The sequence below is a fragment of the Porites lutea genome, chromosome 3 (assembly GCF_958299795.1).
Source record: "Porites lutea chromosome 3, jaPorLute2.1, whole genome shotgun sequence".
Lineage (NCBI taxonomy): Eukaryota > Metazoa > Cnidaria > Anthozoa > Scleractinia > Poritidae > Porites > Porites lutea.
In genome coordinates this window covers 39,801,485-39,825,117 of record NC_133203.1, presented here as the reverse complement: position 1 = coordinate 39,825,117, position 23,633 = coordinate 39,801,485, and the positions used below count along the sequence as shown (strand labels likewise).

The following is a 23,633-nucleotide window of genomic DNA, read 5'->3' as shown; positions in this document are numbered from 1 at the left end:
CTTATCAAGGTCCCTATTGTACTCGGTTGAGGTAGATGAAGTGCTGGCTGGGATGGGGATGAGTGGGGGGGGGGGGGGGGGGGGTGAAGGGGGAGAAGGTACGTGTTAATACCCTTTTAAAGCTGTAGACTATCTATTTCTGGTTAACTTCCCAATTTAGCACAGTACAATATATCTATGTAGCAAACCTGAGGAGCCCAATAAACGTCTCCGATGGGTGTCTCGTTTACACATGGTCTGACAAATAATATTAACATGATATAACCTCCTTCCTGTGAGAGACAAAAGGAACCTTAAGATCTGACAACGGCAACGCCAGCGAAAACGCCACTGAGAAATTGAATTCGGGCCTTAATTCAAATTTAACTATTTCTCAGTAATTCCAAATTGTCCAGTCTTTTAAAGGTTGGGAAATGAAGCTGGAGACCGCATACGAGCTTTGAAAGACAATAAATTTATCGCTTGCCGTTCAAGTTCTCAAGAGAACTTAATTAAGATTTGATCATTTATGTCGTAGTTGTGCATAGACGGTGAAGAAATTGACAGAAAGCGCGATGCATTCGCAAAGCTGTTGCTTTACTTATTTAACTTGCGGCTTTTTTACCTTCTCGTTTCCGTAAATATAAAGAGATTCGGGGGGGGAGCATGATACCAGATTAGTTTTCTTATTTTTTGTATAAATTGAATTAGAATTAAAATAATTTAAATTAAATGATGTCCCTGTACTTGTATTGGTTCCCCTTCACATTACTGTTCCTGTTCCCATTCCCGTTCCTATTCCGGATTCCGGTTTCCGGCTTTTCCAGACGCACTTTTCAGCCTCGTTCCAGACATTTTGTTTGACTGCTCACGCGTCCTTCAATACGCAAAAATACGGACTGTTTTGCAGTCTATATCCTCTCTTGGGAAGATAGATTATCCTAAAGTCCAGCCAAGCTCCTCCAATAACCATTCAGATCTAGCTTTTCTTACTTTACGCTAGGAATTAAGCGAAAACCAAAAAATGAAATGTACCTGCGCCATTTTTCGCGCGGCCTTTGACTCTTGCTCCTCGTTCTTTGCTTCTTAACCGCACAGAAACGCTAGTTACTACGCAGGCTACCGAAAGACCTATTCCTTTCCAATTGTTCTCAAATATCAGTTGGAGAATTATCGCAGAGCCAATCAGCGATAGTTAGTGGGACAGGAACGCCTTACGAACCCTTACGAACGTCTGCGGAGGAGGTTAAATACATTGTAGCTAAAAGTATTTAGTGGTACAGTTTATTCCTCATATAAAATCTGCAAACCAAATTGGAAGAACTATAGCTTTGATCTCATTGACTGCATTGGCATAAATATTGGCATAAATATTGTAGTCGGAGTGAAAAGCTTGGGTCCCCAGTCCCCACGGGTTTTTGAACTCTCCCCAGATTTCTCTCACAATGTGTACTCGAGATGGCGGCCATCGCATCATTTCATTTGTGAATCTTCAGCTCTTGGTTTCATCTCATTTTCCCTCGTGTTATTTGATTAAAACTTCAGGGTCTTGTTACTAAAGGTAAGGCAATCTTACATACATTATGGGTACGTTAGTTGTGATAGTGAAATGCTGATTCGGTACTGATCACGAACGCACTGATGACTTGAAATGAACTAGACCAGAGACTAGACACACATTTATAAACTGTGTGACCTCGGGCTTCCTTAGAGCAAATTTTCCAGGTATAATAGAGTTCAAAGGAGTAAGATGGTTTTATATTTTATGCTTTCTAGCATGTTACGTTGCTTGGTAGGGTAAGATACATTTTGATCGACATGCTATCAACATATGAAATTATGGTTGAGGAAAAGACATACATACATAAATACATTTATTATTGCTCCCTAAAAGGGCTTTTCAGCACCAATATTACAAGACAAAAAAGTAAAAAAGAATAATAATCTTCAACTTAAATAAATATAGTGAATGTGTAATAATTAATATATTAACATGATTTGCTTAAATATTCTCTAAAAATACATTGTTTAAAATTGTCATAGCTAGTTAACGTCCTCAGCTGCTTGCTTAATCCGTTCCAGATCTTAACCCATCTATAGGCAAAACGACGCTGACCAGTTGCTAAGCAACACCAGGGAATATTAAGGTTGTTTACATGTCGTGTTACCCTAAAGGATTGCAATGTAACTCGAATGCTGATTAAAGGAGTGGAAGGCGAGTGGCAAGACAAAAAATTTACAGTACCACTCAAAAGGAAGTTACCAGTCATGTCTCATTTCCTGTGTGACGAGAATTGCGTAGCACGAGAATCATTGATGCGGCAATTTTTGGCATAAAATTTTCTTGTAGCGTTACCTCAAAGACTGAGGTAGAAAAGGTTTAGATTTTTGGTTAAGTTTCTTTCAAGAAGGTTTGACTTTTAAGTTGTCAATCACACTGCACACTGTTTAATTGGAGTTTCTGACTTTTGGGATTTGTTAGCAATTGACATTCTACTCTACATTTGATCATGATGTTTGGTTTGAAATACCAAAATGTAAAAGCCGCCTCTAGTTTCTGTGATTTTTTGGAATGAACAAACCAACATGAAAAGAATCAAATATACTGCAAATTGCTAGTGATGAGTCTCTCAACAAAAAAAAAGTGTCAGCTCTTGTGATGTGTTGTATTTCATGTGTAGTGGCAGCTTTCACCGATGAGATATCAACAGCAACTTTATTAAAAATTTGACGTGGCTTACAATCACGAAATAATGTGAGCTTAATTTGTTCTTTATAGCTTTTAACACCAGTTTCTGCTTGATTTATGAAAGAAAATTGTCTTAAATTTAACAAATTACAGCGGCCAAAGAAGACAACAGTTCATTCTCTGAGAAGCATTTTTTGCGTAACAGCAAATCACAAATCTGCACAGTGTCAATATATGTGTAATTTAAAAACCTACTCCTTAAGTACTGTTTTTGTATACTAAACATTATGAAAACATTCAGTGTTTAGTGCTTTGATAAACTTACTGGTTTAAACTTTAAAAACAGCTCAATGAACTGTATGGTTTTCAAATATCCAATATAGATTTGTTCTGGTAGAGTTCGCTGGAACATCCGTTTGTCTAAAGGAAGTCAAAAGCTGTGACAGCGCTTTTGGAAGCGTTGCCAATCGGTCTACGATTCATTTCAGCTTGAAGCATTTAACAAAACCTGCAGGCAGTTACAAGTGAAGCTAAATTTTGTATCATCCCAAAGTTTTTGGGAAAAAAATGTAGTTTTTAAGGTGGTGCAGTGGTTTTAAAATTTTTAAAAGCATGTTTTGCACAAATACGTAAATACCAATCCTCTACAAAGTGAATTATATGCAACAGTCTGCAGGATGCATAGGTAAGAATTTGTATGCGTGTTAGTCCTTGTAAAGCTTTACCACTCATTCTTGGAATCAGTTAAGAATTTTGGCCATGGTACTTACAGTTTTTAGGCCATGGTGCGCTTCGTGAATTGCATAGCACACTACAGGAATCACGTAGCATGTGAAGCACGCGAAGAGAATCGTGTAGCCCACGATGTTATTCGCGTCTTGCGAGAAGCTGGTAACTTTCTTTTAAGCTGTACTGTAACCCGTATATTTGACAAAACAGTGTAGATTATATAGCCAAGGTAACAAAAGTGTCAGAAAATGTTGATCAAAATAGAGTGGCAAGATTAAAACAGTCTATCAGTTGAAGCATTTTGCAAAACTCTCACTTCCCTGAAATTAGATAGTAAGGATGTCCATTTTTAAAAGAGCTATAAACTAACATGTAATCTTTGATATAATTTAACAATGAAACTTTGTTTGATCTATCAAAATCATGTTGACTTAATATTATTTTCAAACAACTCTATGTGCTTTACAAAACTGCATTGCTGATTCCGTACATGCAAGTCAAAATAAGTGAATCCATATATCCCCACGCTAAAACTTTTGTGATGAACAGTCAGTTTATCAGTTTTGGGTGAGTTTGATTATGTTCAATAATATTACTGAACCTAATCAAATTGTGGTTATTGACTCCATTAATCATTTTAATCAAGATGATATTTGTCAATTGTCAGTTAAGCCATGATGTTAGTGGGTACGAAGACTTAATGGGACAGGAGTATTTCTTTCTATCTTTGATCGCAGTAATAAAGTCTTTTTAGTATACAACTGTACATGTGTTGTTAGGGCCTGTTTACATGGGGGTGGGGGACCTCAGGTAGGTGAGGTAACCTGCATAGGAGGGGTAACAAAATAACTCTCCTTTAAATGCAATCTTACAACCCCGCCATCCTGGGGTGCACTTTCTCAAGATTATTAAATGGTTGGTAAGCATGTAACAAGAAAAATTCCGGCAAACCATGTGTTTGGCGATTAATGCTCCTGTACACTCACTTGCTGTTGTTGCTGCAACCTTCAGTGCTGTTGCTTTCTATTGTTACCTTTAATAATGATGCAAAGCCACCACCTAAGTGATTTTTGCCCGAATTTGATGTATTACGAATCTGACCCCAACTAGGCAGGTAACCCCACCTTGAAACGTTTACATGGCAAATTTGTTTCCAGCTGAGAAGGTTACCCTGGCAGACTGTGATATCCACCTTGGCACATCTCCCCACATATCATGTAAACGTGGTCAAATTAAAATGACAGATATATGGACAGGCAGAAAGTCATTTTATTGTTGTCTGTTTTTGTTCAAGTTGATCAATAGTGATAGTAAGAAATCTGCAGAATAATATGTGTTGCACATTGAAGAGTCCAAGTCAGTTTGATTGTTCATCTGTAAATGATGTTAAAGAATGTGGTTGTTGGAATCACCATTTCCTACTACTGGTCACACCAATGCAAGTGGCCTGGCAGTTGCTGCTCTCTCTCTGTCCTCCAGTCTGTGTTTGTCCTTGACATTTGCATGCAGTTACCATAAAGAGATAATCAGTTTGTGTACAATGCATATGTTGTATGGTTATAGTAGTTAACACCACGGCAAAACGTCTACGCATGCGACAGGTTGAGCATTTCTGGTCACTTTTTCAGTCACACTTTCCATTCAGATCAAAGTCTCCCGCGTCCTCGGCTTCATTCTGTGTGCAGCTTTTGGTTTAGTTGTTCTGCTTCATACTGCTCTTGTTTTTGACTATTTCATAGTTATTGAAATTGCTTTTATGGATAACCAGGCACAGATCACTGAAACAATTAGTCGATTCGATTCAGGAAAGGTAAGGTGATAAGAACTTGAATGTCAGGTAAACTGAATTTGTCAAACGAAAACAAAGTTTTTGACTGCCATTTTTCACTTAACCTAGCTGAAACTAGGACATAAAAAGTTATCATTGCAAACTTGTGTATTGCAGTTCTATTTTTCGGTTCTTCAATTTCTCAGTCTTAATGTCTTAAAAACCACTTTGAGCTTTATTTACTTTATTTGGAAAACGACAACACACAATCGCTTTGTAGTTTTATTTACCAGTGAGTTCCTTTTTTTGAAATGAAGCTCTTCTGAGTAGATTGCCATGAAACACCTTAAGGTTAATTTAGCCTGCGAGTAAGCTCTCCTATTTGGGCAAGTTAAACGAGTCTCGCGAGAACGCGTGAGCGAGCGGCGAAGCCGCCAGGGGCAGTGGAAAGGAGAGCTTGCAACCATCCCTTACAAATTTTCATTTGTACTTCGCCCAGATGAAGGGAAATACCATTGGCTGAAAAATGACGTTCCCGAATCAAAGTTGACTGATAACAGGCCAAGCTGGCACCCGCTTTGTCGGTGTGTCAAATTTGGTTCTCAGGGGGATCAGATTGGTACCGAGAACTTGTTTCAGCCCTCAATGCAGACGGGCTCGTTTGATGTAATTCTCGCAAAGAGAATATTGTGTGCCGAGGATAAGTCGGACCGAGTTTGTAGTTCTTGTGGAAGGAAATGAAAACCCTTCATCAGTTGTATTCATTTGTGTCAAGCGCCTTGTTTAGTTCTGAAAACTGGGTGAGTGAAGTGAAGAGTGATTAAAGCGCAGTCTTCCAACATCGGTTTCTTCGCCCGATTGAATTCCACTGGGTAGAAAAATTCAGAAACGTGTACTTGACAGTGTAGCTGTGTAGCTTTATCGTAAAGAAGGAAAAGAGAAATAGTTGGAAGCAACTGGAATAAACCTTAAGAGAACCAAGTGCAGGAAAACGCTATTCTCCAGTTCCAGACGGACAAATATATGATGTTTTTGTTTTTGATTGCGATGGGGAGTAGTCTTCTACACTGCAGTATGGACGACCTTTTAAAAGTAAACGAAAAGAGAATCAAAGTAGTGAGTTCTTATCCGAACTGATACGTTGAAGTTCGATGTCCTGGTGAAAAAAAACATATAAGTGATTAAAAACATTGCTTTGATGCTGTTGCGAGAGCGATTTATAAATAAATAATTCTATGCGCCCTCGGCTGTCTAAACTTACTTGACAGGCGGTTGTCACTTTTCTAATCTGCGGCACGTTTGCGGTGACAGTTTTCACGCTTTGCGGAGTCCCGGGATTTCCGGGGTGGAAATGAAAATTTATGAGAGATCGTTGCAAGCTCTCCTTTCCTCGGCTTCCGCTCGCGCGTTCTTGCGAGGCTCGCTTCGCTTGCCCAAATAGGAGAGCTTGCTCGCAGGCTACCTCGCGAGGCTCGCTTCGCTTGCCCAAATAGGAGAGCTTGCTCGCAGGCTAAGGTTAATTATACTGTTGAGGATGGCAGCAAGTTGACAACTCTATTTATTTATTTAAATCTTTCATTCTCAGAATCGGAGAGAAAAAGCTGGTTAGATGGGTTTTAGAAGTCGAAATTTTCATGCCATGTATTTAGCAGCTGGAAGTTTCATGTTCGCGGGAGATGCAGCCGAGCCACACAGTCTGAAATTTTTTGAAATCTTCAACTTAATAACGACCATGTAAAAGAATTAATAAGAAATAAAATAAGCATTTTCTTGAATGAAAGTATGTTTTTTAGCATGTTTAGTTTCCCGGCCAAGATCATTCAGTAGACCGAAAGCGCCGGGTATTCGTGACGGTAGTCAGCAAAGTTGAGGTTGTTATTAAATCCCGTCCATCTTTTGTTTTGAGTTCTTGTTTTCTCTGATTGAACGGACTAAACTTTTATTTCCTGGTTCTAGCGTTAATGATAATAATGACGTCTTTTTTTTAGTTTCTTTCATAAGTATTGCTATTCTTTTCTTAGTTATGGCCTTCTCCCCAAAATTAACTTATGCCAAACCAGTAGCATGAAAGAAAAGCAGTGAAAACAAATTCGTCTTGTCGAGCGCTAGCAACCTACAAAATTCAAACATCATTTTCACCGTTGGTGCAACCAGATAACCTTGTGGTGCAAAAGTTTGACACTAGAAAAATATATAAGCTATGGAATGAAGTGATTTTTTTCGCCCCCTTTTTTGTCTGTTTCTTCCTTTTTGCTTTTAAACTTGGCGTGACGGCAAAGTTATGCTTACACAATTGGTTTATATACTAGACTAGAAATAAAAAGCTGACCAGATGTTAAATTTGTGCTCATGCGCAGTGCGTTTTGCCGCGGTGTTATAGTAGTTAGTATACAATAGTTTAAGAGGTGCCTCGGATGTGAAGTGCAGTAATTGTCAAAATGATCCTGCTAGTAGAGGGTGGCCTGCTAAATACAGGTTTCACTGTTTCTTGTGATGGGAGCCTGCGTAATACACACCCCCTCATCATACAGAAACCTATGTATGTCTCTTTGGAGTCCTTATTAACAAGGTTCCTTTCTTGTTACCGGAATTGCAGAAATTTAACTACAGCTGGGCCCCTTCACTTTTCTGAGAGAGGTCTGCCTTGTGTATGTGTGTGTGTGTGTGTGTGTGTGTGTGTGTGTGTGTTTCCTGCCCACAGGCAGGTCCTTCCGTATAGTTCTCGATCTAAGGCAGCCTTTTGACCACTAAATAAGGGCCACGATCCTTTGCTCTATCCAGCATTCCCACTCGAGGTCTTCCAGGTGGCCTCTCTTCCTTCAATAGCTAATGGGACAAGATCACCATGGAATAGGGTATGACCAAGCCAGACTCTCTGTCCTCTGTAGAGGTGCCCAAATACCATTATTAGAGAAAGTTATCATCCCTCCACTCCAGCCCCCCTTAATTATTCACACAAAATGAAAAAGTGATTGACTGTATTTATTGATCATGACTGTAATACTTTATGTGGAGTCATTCAGTATGGTTTATTCAAGTGCTGGAAGTTCCGATTTTTTTTTTATCTTCAGTTGCATGACATCCCACCTCATTTGTACGAACATTTCTACTTTACATTTTAATTCGTTATAAAAAAAATTAATCCCATCTCCTGGTTGGTTGGTTGTTTCCTGGTCCAAACAGGAAGTTAGAACTGTGACACTAGTCTGTTTCTTCCTTCTGCTATTGGTGATGGGTTTCGCTACATTAAGTAACCCCCCCTCTCGGTAAATCCCCCCCACCCAACCAACCTCAAGCTTTCTTGAAATCAAAAACCCAAGGGAGTATAATGAGTCTTTATCAGCAATAATTATTCTAAGTGTGTGTTATTTTACAAACAACAGGGGACTCCCAGATCTGAATACAAAGTCAGCCCTAACCATAACACCTTAAAAGAGGAACAAGCTCAATGTCCTTTGAGTGCCAGCAGTACGGCAAGCGTTTTAGCCAAGCAGGACACCTAAGGACTCATGAAACAGTCCACACTGGGGAAAAGCCTTTTGAATGTAAACAGTGTGGCAAGTGTTTTAGTCAAGCAGGAAACCTAAGGAATCATGAAAGAGTTCACACTGGGGAAAAGCCTTTCGAATGTAGAGAGTGTGGCAAGTGCTTTAGCGTAGCAGGACACTTAACTTGTCATAAGAGAGTTCATACTGGGGAAAAGCCTTTTGAATGTAAACAGTGTGGCAAGTGTTTTAGTCAAGCAGGAAACCTAAGGCATCATGAAAAAGTTCACACTGGGGAAAAGCCTTACAAGTGTAAACAATGTGGCAAGTGTTTTAGTCAAGCAGGAGACCTAAGGAGTCATGAAAGAGTTCACACTGGGGAAAAGCCTTATGAATGTAAACAGTGTGGCAAATGTTTTAGTCGAATAGGAAGCCTAAAGATTCATGGAAGAGTTCACACTGGGGAAAAGCCTTTTGAATGTAAACAGTGTGGCAAGTGTTTTAGTCAAGCAGGAAACCTAAGGCATCATGAAAAAGTTCACACTGGGGAAAAGCCTTACAAGTGTAAACAATGTGGCAAGTGTTTTAGTCAAGCAGGAGACCTAAGGAGTCATGAAAGAGTTCACACTGGGGAAAAGCCTTATGAATGTAAACAGTGTGGCAAATGTTTTAGTCGAATAGGAAGCCTAAAGATTCATGGAAGAGTTCACACTGGGGAAAAGCCTTACAAGTGTAAACAATGTGGCAAGTGTTTTAGTCAAGCAAGAAGCCTAAAGATTCATGGTAGAGTTCACACTGGCGAAAAGCCTTATGAATGTAAACAGTGTGGCAAGTGTTTTAGTGTAGTAGGAAACCTAAGGACTCATGAAAGAGTTCACACTGGGGAAAAGCCTTATGAATGTAAACAGTGTGGCAAGTGTTTTAGCGAAGCAGGAAACCTAAGGACTCATGAAAGAGTTCACACTGGGGAAAAGCCTTACAAATGTAAACACTGCAGCAAGTGTTTTAACCAACCAACTAACCTGAGGAAGCATGAAAGAATCCACACTCTATTAAAGTTGCGTAAATTTTCCAAGAACAACAAAAGTCTGTCTAAACGTTTGGAATCATGTAAACGGAGGAGAACAGGAGGAAAAAACCTTGACTTTAGGGCCACAGGCTTTACAAACAACCTGCGAACACACAGAGAGACTGGAAACAGTGGCGTAGCAGACCCGCAATCAGTCATCACTGAGAAACACAGCTGTTGGATTTGTCAAGAGGAAATGAGTAGTGAGGCTCTTCTTCTTCAACACTATGAACATCATATGACCTATGTTTGTGAAGACGATTCATAAAGTTAAAATGCGTTTCAGTTCTTGTACGTTTTTCTACTTTTGATTTCTTTGGGTTCTTTGACAACATTTTCTGGTTTCAACTGTACACGTTTGGTTTTGTTTAAAGCTTGTTACTTTCATACCTGCGATTCATTTCATGCCTACGTTTATCAGGTACTATACGTATGAACGATGAAAGAACTGCTTCTGTGTTAGTTATCAAGAAAAAACCCAGGTTTTAGCCTCACTTACAGCGGATTATAAGTGGTTTGTCTTCTTCATACCATTTACGGTGATTGACATAATAACTGAAGAGTTTCTGAAATCACAGCTGTGAGAACATTGATAATAAAAACAGCACTATAGCATATGGACGAAAATGAAAAAAACATTCCTTAAGAAATCTTAATCCATGATTCGTAACGCGAGAAGTCATAACTGCATGCCTTTGGAGAAATTCCATCGGTATTTAATTTAACAAATTGGCAACTTTTGTATGGTCTGTACTCTTAAAGTTATCGATCATGAGAATGACGTCAAGGTGTTCAAACTTTCAAAACGCTAGTGGAGCCACCAGCCGTGACGAGAAATTTCACTGCAAGGTTTTAAACATTTTGATGTCATTTCTATGAAAAATTGTTCTCGATTTGTTTGGGTTTTTTTTTTTTTTACAATAACATTGACAGTTTTTGACGTCCATTTTCTTGAAAGTTTCTCGGAAAGTGGCACGCACAAGAAAGAGAAAAACAAATTGCGTCACCATCACGCCATTTCAGTTTTTCCCTCTTGCAAACAGCTCAGCTGAACCACGGATAATTAGAAGAAGAAAATAGAAGTGCAGCTTCTATTTTTCTTTGGGAGCAGTGTTTATGTTTATTTCAGAGGCGATTTACAGTATACCCTATCCATATCATTAACACTACAATACAAAAACTTAAACTTTGTCTCATCCTAAAAATAGGTCAGTGTTTGTATAGGTAATAGCATGATTTGATATTTGGCATAAATACCACTGGTGATATTTCGAAATTGTTATGGCGAGTGAAATTTGAGACAATTTTGAGATATCACGAGTGGTATTTATGCCAAATATCATTTACAAATCATGCTATTATTTGTTTATACTACTACCCGCAATAGTTTTGTAATTTTCCCATGTAGGTTTTTCAAATTAACCTGAAATACCACTGCTCTAAGCCAATCAAATTGCAGAACTTTCTCATGTAGTAGTATAACAAAGATAATATATTTCTAAGTTTTGTTAAGCCTTATGGAAGACAAGTGTTTCCTCACGAAAGAAGTGAAGGTTGTACTATTAACCAGAATAGTTTGCTTCCCAGTTGTATTCTAGTAGTTAACAATAGACCGTTTTCAAGAGATCATTATAGGACCTGTCCTATTATGGCTCTTGCCGTTTTACATTAAACATTTTTAAAAGCGTTGCAGTTCGATTTTTCAAAGACCTGCCTGAAAAGTACCTTGGTCATTGTACATTTATGACCATTTATACCTGAAAATAACATAACAACTTGCTTCACTACGAAAATTGATTTGAAAAAGTTAAAAACGGCGTTTCCACGGTGGTCCGCAAGCAAATTTCCCTTCTCTGATGTGAACTTTTTATCCCCACTTTTTATACATTTCTCAAATACGGCTTCTTGTCACTGGTTGTCCGTAAATAAATTTGCATGGAAAATTAAAAGCTTGTTTGAGCTGGGTACTTGAAATATCAAGCCTCGCACCGTTTTACCGCTAATAAAATCGTTTTGTCAAGGGTTGTTAACCTGCGGGGAAGGTTTATATAAAATCTGCCGACCGAATTGGAACAACTATAGCTTTGATCTCATTGACGGCATTGGCATAAATATTGCACTCGGAGTTTGTCTCCAACGAAAAACTGCTAAGGGGCCGACCAGTTAACTCTTGAGGGGGGGGGGGGGGTGGGTGATTTGAAAAAAAAATTCCTGCAAGCGCTTGTCGGAAGAAAAAAATTGCATGCAGCACAAATGTAATAGAAGGCTTATGGGGGAAAAAGGGAAAAAAATTTCCTGCCCACCAGATTGCTAGTTAAAAAAAAGAAATTTTGATGACCAGAAATCATCCCGACCCCCCGCCCCTCAACAGTTAAATGGTCGGCCCCTAAAACAAGCAAACAAAACAGCTTGGATCCCCAGTCCCCACGGGTTTTTGAACTCTCCCCAGATTTCTCGCATCATTTCATTTGTGAATCCTTCAGCTCAAGGTTTCATCTAATTTACCCTCGTGTTATTTGATTGAAACGGAAGGGTCTTGTTACTAAAGGTAAGGCAATCTTACATACATTATGGGTACGTTAGTTGTGATAGTGATATGCTGATTCGGTACTGATCACGAACACACTGATGACTTGAAATGAAGTGGACCAAAGAATAGACGCACATTTATAAACTGCGTGACCTCGGGCTTCCTTTGAGCAAATTTTCCAGGTATAAAAGAGTTCAAATTATTAAGATGGTTTTATATTTTATGCTTTCAAGCACATAACGTTCATTGGTAGGGTTAGATACATTTTGATCGACATGCCATATGAAAAGGATATGTACCTATAATTGTGGTTGAGGAAAGTAAGTACGGCAATGTAAGTCGAACGCTGACTAAAAAAGTGGAGGGCGATCAGAAAGACAATAAATTTACAGTACCACTCAAAAGTAAGTTACCAGTCGCGTCTCTTTTCCTGCGTGACGAGAATCGCGTAGCGAGAATTACTGATGCGGTAATGTATCGGTCAAATAGAAGCTTCAACATGCCCCCCCGGGCATACCCCGGGCATTTGACATCTTTGCCGTCCCGGGGAGGAGGGAATTTGATTATCAGAGTCTTCCAGGGGGTGGGGAATTTGATCCCCATGCTTTAGGGGTGGGGAATTTGAACTGCACCCTCAATTTCATGTAAAATCTTTGGCGTGGCGAGCTATCATGGGGGACGTGGTGTTAGAGGATTTTCGTGGAAAAGATTGTGCCTTTGTGGCCAATTGGTTACAAGGAAAGGGCTTAAACAAGGTTTGTGCCGTTTTTGAAGTATTTAAATTTTAACATTTTTAATATTGGATTCAGGCTTTGAAAGTATGAATGTATGTTATTGTTGTGTTTACAAGGAAATACAATACCTATACCAGCGATTCAATACAACAACATAAAATAGAATAAAATAAAATAAAAAGTTCAGGTCAACTACTTTGATCTACTGCAAGTATGTTAATTTATACAGTGAGCGATGATGCATGTCAGTGAAATGGTCATGATGTAGTAATCTCAATAGGTGGGATCTTTTTTTATAGAACGCTTTGTATATTGCATGATGAAGAAAAGCTGAGCATTCAGTAACCTTGTAGCAGCGATTTCCACCGCTTTGCACGAGTTTTTTGTTCGTAGTAAATACGCTAACAGTATTTCTCCGTTTTTGTGATATTTATAAAGATTTTGTTCGACAACTGAAGGCGTTTCCGCCGTCCTTCTGTCATTTTTGTGCCTGTGAAATGTCCCCAGGGTGGGGGCATTTGATCACCTGAATGGACCCTAGTGTGGGGCATTTGAACGGCATTTGGGCCCGGGTAGGGGGGAAATTTGAACAATAATTTTCAAAAAAGTCAAATGCCTGGGGGGTTGCCCGGGGGAGGCATGTTGAAGCTTTGATTTGACCGATACATAATTTTTGGCATAAATTGTTGACACAAGAAACCAACCAAAATTTTCTTGTAGCGTTACCTCAAAGACTGAGGTAAATGGGTGTTAGATTTTTGGTTAAGTTTTTTTCGAGAAGCTTTCCTTTAACTTGTCAACACTGTTTAAGGTGGTGATTTGCGTTTTTCAGAATGAAAGATTCAACCGATTTCCATGATTTTTGATAATGGAACTTTAAGAAAGTGTTATTTATTTTCTTGTAGGTGTAAGAACTTTTGAGATATCGGCATATATTTAAAACCGCATTTTTACGAAAAATGTAAACAACTTCTAAATCCCATGACAGGTTTTTCCCTAACTTTAGCAAATAAGCCTTAGAGCTCTCTAGTTTTACGTCTGCAACTTTGAAGGCAATCATGACCATAGAACTCACTGCACATGCTGGTCAAATTTAACCTTAAAATGCTACGCTAACACATTTGTGAAAGTTGACACACAAATAGAGCAAGACTGCCAACAGACTATCTCCTATTTGAAAGGATATTTCTACCTAAAGCTTTATTGCAAGAAACAGAGCAATCAGAAACTTAATTACAGCGAATACAGTTAACACTTTAAGAAGAACAATTTTAAGCTGAGTGCCTCTCGTCACATTCGCATGGGCAATTTACTGTTGGGGATAATGAGAAGAATAAGAGAATTGTCATATTTGTCTTCATCTTTATTCCCAAGTGGTAAACTTTCCGTGCGAATGTGATGGCAAGCTTGAATAAATTACCAAATACATGGGTTTTCATTGCAGCTGAAAAATGGATGGTTAGAAGTACTGGAGTTGGTGGCCATATTTCTCTTCAAAACAGGAACCTGCGACGCTAAAAACTCTTGACAGTTTTTCGTAGATGCTATATTTTGCTTTGTTAAGATTTGTTTCCAAAAGAGAGGGACAAATACAACTTAAGTTTGATGAATAGAAGTTCTTTAATATTACCGCACACTCAGCATAAAGTTGTTCTTCCTGTAGTGCTAACTATGTTCACCGTTGTTTTCTGATCACTGTTTCTTGCAATAAAGCTTTAGGTAGGAATATCCTTTCAGATAGGAGATATAGTCTGTCGGCACTCTACCTCTATTCATGCGTCAACTTTCACAACGATGTGTTAGCATAGTATTTGACGGTTTAATTTGACCAGCATTTTGTGCAGCGAGTTCTACGGTCACGATTCCCTTCAAACTTGCAGATGTAAAACTAGAGAGCTCTGAGGCTTATTTGCTGAAGTTAGGGAAAAATCTGTCGTGGGATTTTGAAGTTATTTACATTTTAGTAAAAATGAGGTGTTAAATATATATGCCGATATCTCAAAGGTTTCTATATCTACAAGAAAACAAATAACATTTTCTTAAAGTTCCATCAATATTTATTTGGTATGCCAGAAATCATAGAAATCGGTTGAATCTTTCATTCTAAAAAACACAAATCCAAAACATAACCAATATCCATATTAATAGGTTCGAACCACCTTAATTGGAGTTTCTGACTTTTCTGATTTGTTAGCAATTGACATTCCACTCTACATTTGATCATGATGTTTGGTTTGCCAAAACATGAAAGCCACTTCTAGTTTCTGTGATTTTTTGGAATGAACAAACCAACATGAAAAGAATCAAATATACTGCAAATTGCTAGCGATGAGTCTCTCAACCAAAAATGAAGCTCTTGTGATGTGTGTAGTTGTAGTTCACACATTGTGGGAACTTTCGCTGAGGGACCAGTCATAAAGTACAAGGGGGGGGTGGGCTATGAAAAATTGGGGGTGGGTCACTATTTTTTAACACGTTAAAAAGGGTGGGTCAGGAAAAATAATGCACCGCATTTGGGGTGGGTCATGTTAAATTATTCACATGTCACTAAAAACATTAGTAAAATCTTTTTTTAACAATAAATCTAATTTTTCACATTAATCCAACTTTATATGACAACAGGAATTCACAATTATTAAATATTTTGTATCTATTTATATACAGTCTTTAAATCTGAAGAGTAGTCACGCGGGAAACTTTTTATAGTGTAAAATCTAGAACAAAGCCCTACTGTGTGTTCATAAACCTAACTTATGTTAACATCTTTTTTTAATATCTTTTTCTAATTATCTTTAGTCATCTTCACCATTACCATCACCCTCAGAAGCATTACCATCCTCCTCCTCCTGTTTGCTATGATTGTTTCAATAGCATCCACTGTAAATTTACCTTTACTTATTAATAGTTTTGACCACCTACCATCTCTCTTTGTTAAGCTGTTAAGGCCTATCACACTACAATGATCGGAGGTTATAACTTCACCATAAGATGATGAGTGACTGATTGCAGAGAACACTCTCTCACAATTTTTCTCTGCTCTTCCACAGCGTCGCTTCCTAACTTTTGCTTTATTTTTTTTTCACTCTTCTCTTTTTCAAGACGAATGTTTCTTTTGCAAAAGGATACATTGTCTTGTGTTTTTCTTTTTGGGCCTCTGCCCTCATCAAAGTCTGGTCAATGTTACTTTGCAATTCTGCAATCATTCCCCAGCATTTTCATTGAAGCGTTGCCCACACTCTTGCCCACTGATGATTTTCCCAGACTTTTTAGTGTACTGTTGGGCATTCTCTTTCTGGATACTACTCTTGAGCTACTCAGATTTCTCTTTCAAATCGGGAAGTTTTTTTAATCTTGTGATTAAATTCCTTGGCGGTCAGTAGGCTTTAAGGGTTCCTCCTCTGAATCGCCTTGAAGTGGTAAGCCAATGTTCCCTAATGTACCTATCCACATCAGCGTTACTGGTTTCGGTTGGGAGGTGGGTCACTAGTTTTTTCTGTGCCACTCCAGGGGTGGGCCACCCCAATTTTGTCAAATAATTTGTGGGTGGGCCACTGAAAAGCAGTACTTAAAAAAAAATTTTTATAGCCCACCCCCCCCCCTGTACTTTATGGCCGGCCCCTGACGAGATATCAACAGCGTCTTTATAAAAAATTCAACTCGGCTTACAATCATGAAATAATGTTAGCTTAATTTGTTCTTTGTAGCTTTTCACGCCAGTTTCTTCTTGATTTATGAATCAAAATTGTCTTGAATTTAACAAATTACAGTGGCCAGAGAAGACAACAGTGCATTCGCTGAATAGTATTTTTTGTGTGACAGCAAATCACAAATTTGCACAGGGTCAAAACGTGTAATTTTTAAAAAACCTACTCCTTAATGTACTGCATAAGGTCTGCCATCCGCTACTCTATCCAGCATTCCCACTCCAGGTCTTCTAGGTGGTCTCTCTTCCCATGCCTTAGGGTATGACCAAGCCAGACTCTCTGTCCTCTGTAGAGGTGCCCAAATACCATAACTAGAGGAAGTTATCATGCTACCCTCTCCAGCCCCCCTTTTTTAAAATTAAAAAGTGCTTGTCTGTATTTATTGATCATGACTATTATACTTTATGTGGAGTCACTCAGTACCGTTTGTTTTGCTGGAAGTTCAGATTTTTTTTTTATTTACAGTTGCACAACATCCCACTTTATGTGTGTGAACATTGCTACTTACCTGTACATTTCAATTTGTTATAAAAAAATCAATTCCATCTCCTGGTTGGTTGGTTGTTTCCTGGTACAAACAGGAAGTCAGAACTGTGACACTAGTCCTATTCTTCCTTCCTGCTAAGTGTGTGTTATTTTACAAAACACAGGGGACTCTCTGATCTGAATACAAAGTCAACGTTACATTAACTGACTCCTGTTTTTAGGTGTGTAGTCAGATGGTGCATGGTCAGAAACCACCTTTTTTCTTTAGCGGTTGTTCTTTACAATAATAATTATTTCTAATTTATTTTCCAAATATCCCTCTCAACTTTTAAACTATTTGTTACAGACCTTGCTTTCACTAGCTGGCCACAAAGTTTGTTCAATGTATTGCCCAAAAAAATACAAAGAATGTTACATTTACCTAATAATGTTTGTCCTTCCTCTTAAAAGGTACCCTAACCATAACATATTAAAGGAGGAACAAGCCCAATGTCCTTTGAGTGCCAGCAGTGTGGCAAGTATTTTAGCCAAGCAAGACAGCTAAGGAGTCATGAAAGAGTTCACACTGGGGAAAAGCCTTTTGAATGTAAACAGTGTGGCAAGTGTTTTAGTGTAGCAGGACACTTAAGTCGTCATAAGAGAGTTCATACTGGGGAAAAGCCTTTTGAATGTAAGCAGTGTGGCAAATGTTTTAGCCAAACAGTTCACTTAAAGATTCATTATCGAGTTCACAGTGGTGAGAAACCTTATGAATGTAAACAGTGTGACAAGTGCTTTAGCACAGCAGGAGAACTAAGGCGTCATGAAAGAGTTCACACTGGGGAAAAGCCTTTTGAATGTAAAGAGTGTGGCAAGTGCTTTAGCCTAGCAGGACACTTAAGTCGTCACAGGAGAGTTCACACTGGGGAAAAACCTTTTGAATGTAAACAGTGTGGCAAGACATTTAGCACAGGTGGAGACCTAAGTAGTCATAATCGAGTTCACAGTGGTGAGAAACCTTTTGAATGTAAACAGTGTGGCAAGTGCTTTAGCACAGCAGGAAAACTAAGGAGTCATGGAAGACTTCACACTGGGGAAAAGCCTTTTGAATGTAAACAGTGTGGCAAGCGTTTTAGTCAAGCAGGAAACCTAAGGAGTCATAATCGAGTTCACAGTGGTGAGAAACCTTTTGAATGTAAACAGTGTGGCAAGTGCTTTAGCACAGCAGGAAAACTAAGGAGTCATGAAAGACTTCACACTGGGGAAAAGCCTTTTCAATGTAAACAGTGTGGCAAGTGTTTTAGTCAAGCAGGAAACCTAAGGACTCATGAAAGAGTTCACACTGGGGAAAAGCCTTTCGAATGTAAAGAGTGTGGCAAGTGCTTCAGTGTAGCAGGACACTTAACTCGTCATAAGAGAGTTCATACTGGGGAAAAGCCTTTTGAATGTAAACAGTGCGGCAAATGTTTTAGCCAAACAGTCCACTTAAGGATTCATAAAAGAGTTCACACTGGTGAGAAATCTTACTTGTGTAAAATTTACCTTTGCAAATAAAATAGAGACAAAGCATCAACAGTCGCTCGTAAGCGTAAAAGTTGTCGCTCAACTTCACGTTTTATCTCAGCACTTTATATCTTGCCTCTACATTATTTACGTGATTGATATTCACGTGCGTTAAAGTGCGTAGCCAAAAACGCGTCAGTGAAAATCAACCTGTATTCAGAGCGATAAAATGCATCTCTAAGTCCTTTATGGCCTTTTTAAGGTCCGAAACGATAGATATAGATTTCTTTGCCCTTTCATTTTATTTCAACCAGTGAAATTCCTCCCCTTTCATATTGTTTGTAAGCAAGCTGTCCGTTCGGGGGAGTCGGGAAAAAGGTCACGAAACAGCAGCACGCGCACTCTGTGGAGAGCCTGAGGTGAAGGTGAAGTACTAGTAACTTAAAAATGAGGTGTAAACCTGAATTTAATCCACCTTATTGAGTTTTAAAGTCCCCCTGGTTCCCCTTAGCTTGGCTTCCTCGAAATAGCCAGATCACACACCCTCTATTTCTCTTTAGAGGTCGCCGAGCGCCACACGGGATTTATTGACCGCGAGCGCAAGGGGCGAGGGCTCCGCGCTCGATTCGCTCGCGTCCTTTCTACATATTTTACATTTACATATTTTACACTTGCAAAATCTATCATAAACATAGTCGAAAGCTAACAGAGTACAGGCTGTGTACAGGCTACCTCAAAGGGGCTGTCTAATGCCCTTCATTACTCTGTCCCTTGGCGGGGTATTATGGGGCCTTCCTGTCCCTTTCGAGATTTCTGCAGGTGTAGTCCTCTAATTTTTAGAGCAATTCATTTATGCAATTATGCGTGTTCTTAGTAGCTATTCTTGCCTAAAGGGATACAATTATCAATTGGCTTTCTTGTCTTGGATTTTTAGAACTTATTAAATCGGCCATAAAGTAATACCATCAAGTGACAGACACCTGTTGAGAACGTTGGGAAAATTCCTGACTGCTATACGATATGTTTTGTTGTGGTCTCGTTTTAACTATTTTCGTCAAAACCTCAAGGTTGACAAAGATACGGAACGTTTTAATTTTGTTTTTGGTCAGTTTTCTATTACTTCTTGCATGTACTCGTGGATAGGATTGTGGACATCAAACCTGTTTATTTGCTGTGTACGGCCTTTCTTTCCTGACAAGTCACAGGGGCCTTTTTAGAATAACTAAATGTTTTCTGGCGGCGCGCTGCTTGGTCGACAGTTTATAGAATATACTGGATGCTAAGCGCGCTGTGATTGGTCGTTGCCCATGATCTATTAGACTACAGACACACGGATGACTTCACGGGAAACTTGTTAGACAGGAGCTGTTTAAAAGAAGGAAAAAAGGAAATGACGTGACGATGGCGCAATTTGTTTTTCTTTTTCTTACGCGCGCTATTTTCCAAGAAACTTTCAAGAAAATTTCCGTATTTATTCGAATAAGCGCCCAACCTTAACTTAGCGCCCACCTCCAATAAGCGCTCATCCTAAAGGCCGAAAAAGTTAATAAGCACCCACCCCCTTCTCCTCCCAATCAAACTCAAATAAGCGCTCACCGCCACCCCACCCACTTTAGTGAATAAATTCTAATAAGAGACTTCCCCGAGGACGGAGTTTTCTTCAGAGTATTTTACAGAAACCTTGCTTTGTTACTTCTCCGCGTTTTGTTATTAGCATTTATTGTTTTGTTGCAAAATAAACATACTACGATTGCTGAACATGGTGAAAATTTAATAAGCGCCCAGCCTCGAATAAGCGCCCACCACGAATACGAGGCCACTCTCAAGGTCCAAAAATAATACGCGCCCAGGACGGTTCATCGAATAAATACGGTAAGTACCGATGAAAGTTCTCCAAGGACATGCATTTATCACTTCTCGCTTTACGAATCATGGACTGTGATTTTTTTAAGGAATCCTTTTTTCACTTTCGTCCATATACTATAGTCTTGTTTTTATTATGTTTTTACAGCTGTGGGTTCAGAAACACTTCAGTTGTTATATTAATTACCGTAAATGGTATGTAGAAGACAAACCACTTATAACCCGCTGTAAGTGAGGCTAAAACCTGGGTTTTAGTTTGTTTAAGACACAGAAGCTGTTCTTTCATCGTTCATACTTGTAGTTCCTGATAATTGTACGCATGGAATGAATCGCAGGTATAAAAGTAACAAACTTTAAAAAAAACCAAACTTTTCAAGTTGAAACTAGAAACATTTTGCCAAAGAACCGAAAAGAACTTACGAGAACTGAAACGCATTTTAACTTTAAGAGTCGTCTTCACAAACATAGGTCATATGATGTTCATAGTGTTGAAGAAGAAGAGCCTCACTACTCATCTCCTCTTGACAAATCCAACAGCTGTGTTTCTCATTAATGACTGATTGCAGGTCTGCTACACCACTGTTTCCAGTCTCTCTGTGTGTTGCCAGGTTGTTTGTAAAGTCTGTGGCCCTAAGATCAACGTTTTTACCCCCAGCTCTCTTCAGCTTACATGATTCCAAACGCTTAGACAGAATCTCGTTTTCCTGGGAAAATTTACGCGACTTTAATAGAGTGTGGATTCTTTCATGCTTCCTCAGGCTACTTGCTTCGTTAAAAGACTTCCCACAGTGTTTACATTCGTAAGGTTTCTCACCAGTGTGAACTCGTTTATGTGTTCTCAGGTTCCATGATTGGCTAAAACGCTTTCCACACTGTTTACATTCATAAGGTTTCTCACCAGTGTGAACTCGTTTATGAATCCTTAGGTGAACTGTTTGGCTAAAACATCTACCACACTGTTTACATTCAAAAGGCTTTTCCCCCGTGTGAACTCTCTTATGACTCCTTAGCTTGTTTGCTTGGTGAAAAAACTTGCCACACACAGCAGTGGAAATCAACTAACGTCGATTTCGTGCAGGTTTATTGATATTAAAAAAACAGTGTATTTATAACTGTTTATTACAGTTTAGTGGGGTGCAGAGTTCTAAACCACAAGGTATGTAAAAGGGATAGCAATTGTCAATAGAAAGTAATCGAAATGGGTACCTTTTCTGCAGGGCGGAGCTTCCCGGTGAAAAAATTTTCTTGAGTAATGATACCTCCCGTCGGGATTTGACCTTTTTGAAATCCAACAGCCTACGTAGGAAGCGTTTCCAATCGAGTTATTGCGCGAAAGTAGGAGCGAGACCAAAAAAAAATTTAAGGGGGGGGGGGGGGGGCGGAAAGTTATACCAACTTTGACAACTTTCTCGGCGAACTCGGCGGGAAGGCTTGCTCCGCAGGCTAGAATTCCAATAACTTCTTATTGGACGAGTCAAATTGGACTGTTCTTGTGCTGGATCAGACAGAAGCTTAAGTTTACCATGTTATCACAACCTTTCGCCACTTTTTTCTTCCATCAATCTACGGTTGACCTTTGAAAACGACGATGATTATAGTCAAACGACTTTTACCAGTTATCTATGATTTTTCACGTTTTGTTTAAAAAACCCTTGTTATTTAACCAATATACTCAGGGGCTTACAGGTCTATTTACAATTTAGTCGCGGAAAAAAAAATTTGGATCAAATTTGGACATTGGAAAAGATATTGAATAATTGAAAATAAGTGACTTAAATGAGATAAAAAAAATCCTTGCAGACAAAGAAGAACTGTAGAAAAACTAGCAAGCATTTATGAAAAATAATCCGTTTACCCAAGAGAGTATAAAAGCAAGGTTTATCCTCTCTTAGGATCATGGATTATTCGAAAGTCCAGCCAAGCTCCTCGAATAACCATTCAGATCTAGCTTTTCTTACTTTACCCTAGATTTTACTTCGTGTGCTTCATTTTTGAGAATCCAAGTCTATGTAAACTGGTTTTGTTTGCGGCAGTTAATACAGTTGTTATGAGGTCGTTGCCTTTAGTTTTGTTTTCAGTGTTGCAATTTTTAAGATTTTGCTAGCTTTGTGATAAGCAGTTTATAGACTTTTATGCGACTTTTATAGACCTAGAAACTTAGAGAGTCAATGTATTTCCCCGCATGGTTAGTTCCTGAGTTTTTGTCTGGTATTATCCATTTGTTAAATTTAGTTTTGTTTCTTTGAAGTAGGCTTGTTTGGGGAGTACAGCTGACCATGAGTTTTACTCATAGTCGAGTTCCTGTTTTGTATGTTTTGTCCTTGTGGGCAGTTTCACTGTTAGCATTTAAGTGGTTCTTTGGTACTTTTCGGTTGCGGCTGTGTAGGCTTATCTTACTATAGCAAACCTGTTGCGATATAGGCGATGAAGTATTCAATAGAAACTCTTCCGGTCAGCTAACTCAAAATAAGTCTACAGTTTGATTATTTAATTCCCTGTCTAAGCTAGTTGAGTAGTGGAGTTGTTGTCAGTAGCTGTTGAAGGATAAACGCCTGTTTAAAGAGAAAAAACAGAATCTTGATCCTCTCGTTGAAAAGCCAAGCGAGCTTCACAAGGCCTCAATCGACCTCAACATACTTAAAACCAAAACTAAATTTAACAAATACTTAAAATGGATAATACTGGACAAAAACTTAGGAACTAACCATATGGGGAAATATATTGAATCTCTTAGTTTCTAAGTCTATAAACGTCTATAAACTGGTTATCACGAAGCTAGCAAAATCTTAAAAATAGCAACACTGAAAAACAAAACTAAAGGCAACTACCTCATAACACAGTAAAACCCCGCCACTAAGAACGTGGTGTTTTTCCGAGTGAGTCGGCTCCTTCCAAACATTTTCTTATATAAATGGTAGTTAGCAACAGTTTAGACTATTTATCGCAGGTTACACTAACGTCTGTTGAACCGAAAGACATATTCCTTTCTCATTGTTCTCAAATATCAGTTGGAGAATTATCGCAGAGCCAATCAGCGCAAGTTAATGGGACAGGAACGCGTGGCAGTACCCCCCCCCCCCCCCTCCCCACGGGGACGAACCCTTTAAAGGACGTC

The 23,633-nt window shown here is 38.9% G+C and overlaps 2 protein-coding genes across 2 annotated transcripts in view; both read left to right on the top strand.

Annotated features, from left to right (window-relative positions):
* Window positions 1-10,510, top strand: part of LOC140932284 (uncharacterized) — a 62,106-nt gene extending 51,596 nt beyond the window's left edge. Inside the window, exon 7 of the mRNA XM_073381904.1 lies at window positions 8,591-10,510. Coding sequence (XP_073238005.1) covers window positions 8,591-9,987 — 1,397 coding nt within the window. The 3' untranslated portion in view covers window positions 9,988-10,510. The remainder of the gene's footprint in view (window positions 1-8,590) is intronic.
* Window positions 10,511-17,649: 7,139 nt separating this feature from the next.
* Window positions 17,650-23,633, top strand: part of LOC140931120 (uncharacterized) — a 14,764-nt gene continuing 8,780 nt past the window's right edge. Inside the window, exons 1-2 of the mRNA XM_073380870.1 lie at window positions 17,650-18,631; window positions 20,642-20,645. Of these exons, the coding sequence (XP_073236971.1) occupies window positions 17,663-18,631; window positions 20,642-20,645 (973 nt within the window). The 5' untranslated portion in view covers window positions 17,650-17,662. The remainder of the gene's footprint in view (window positions 18,632-20,641; window positions 20,646-23,633) is intronic.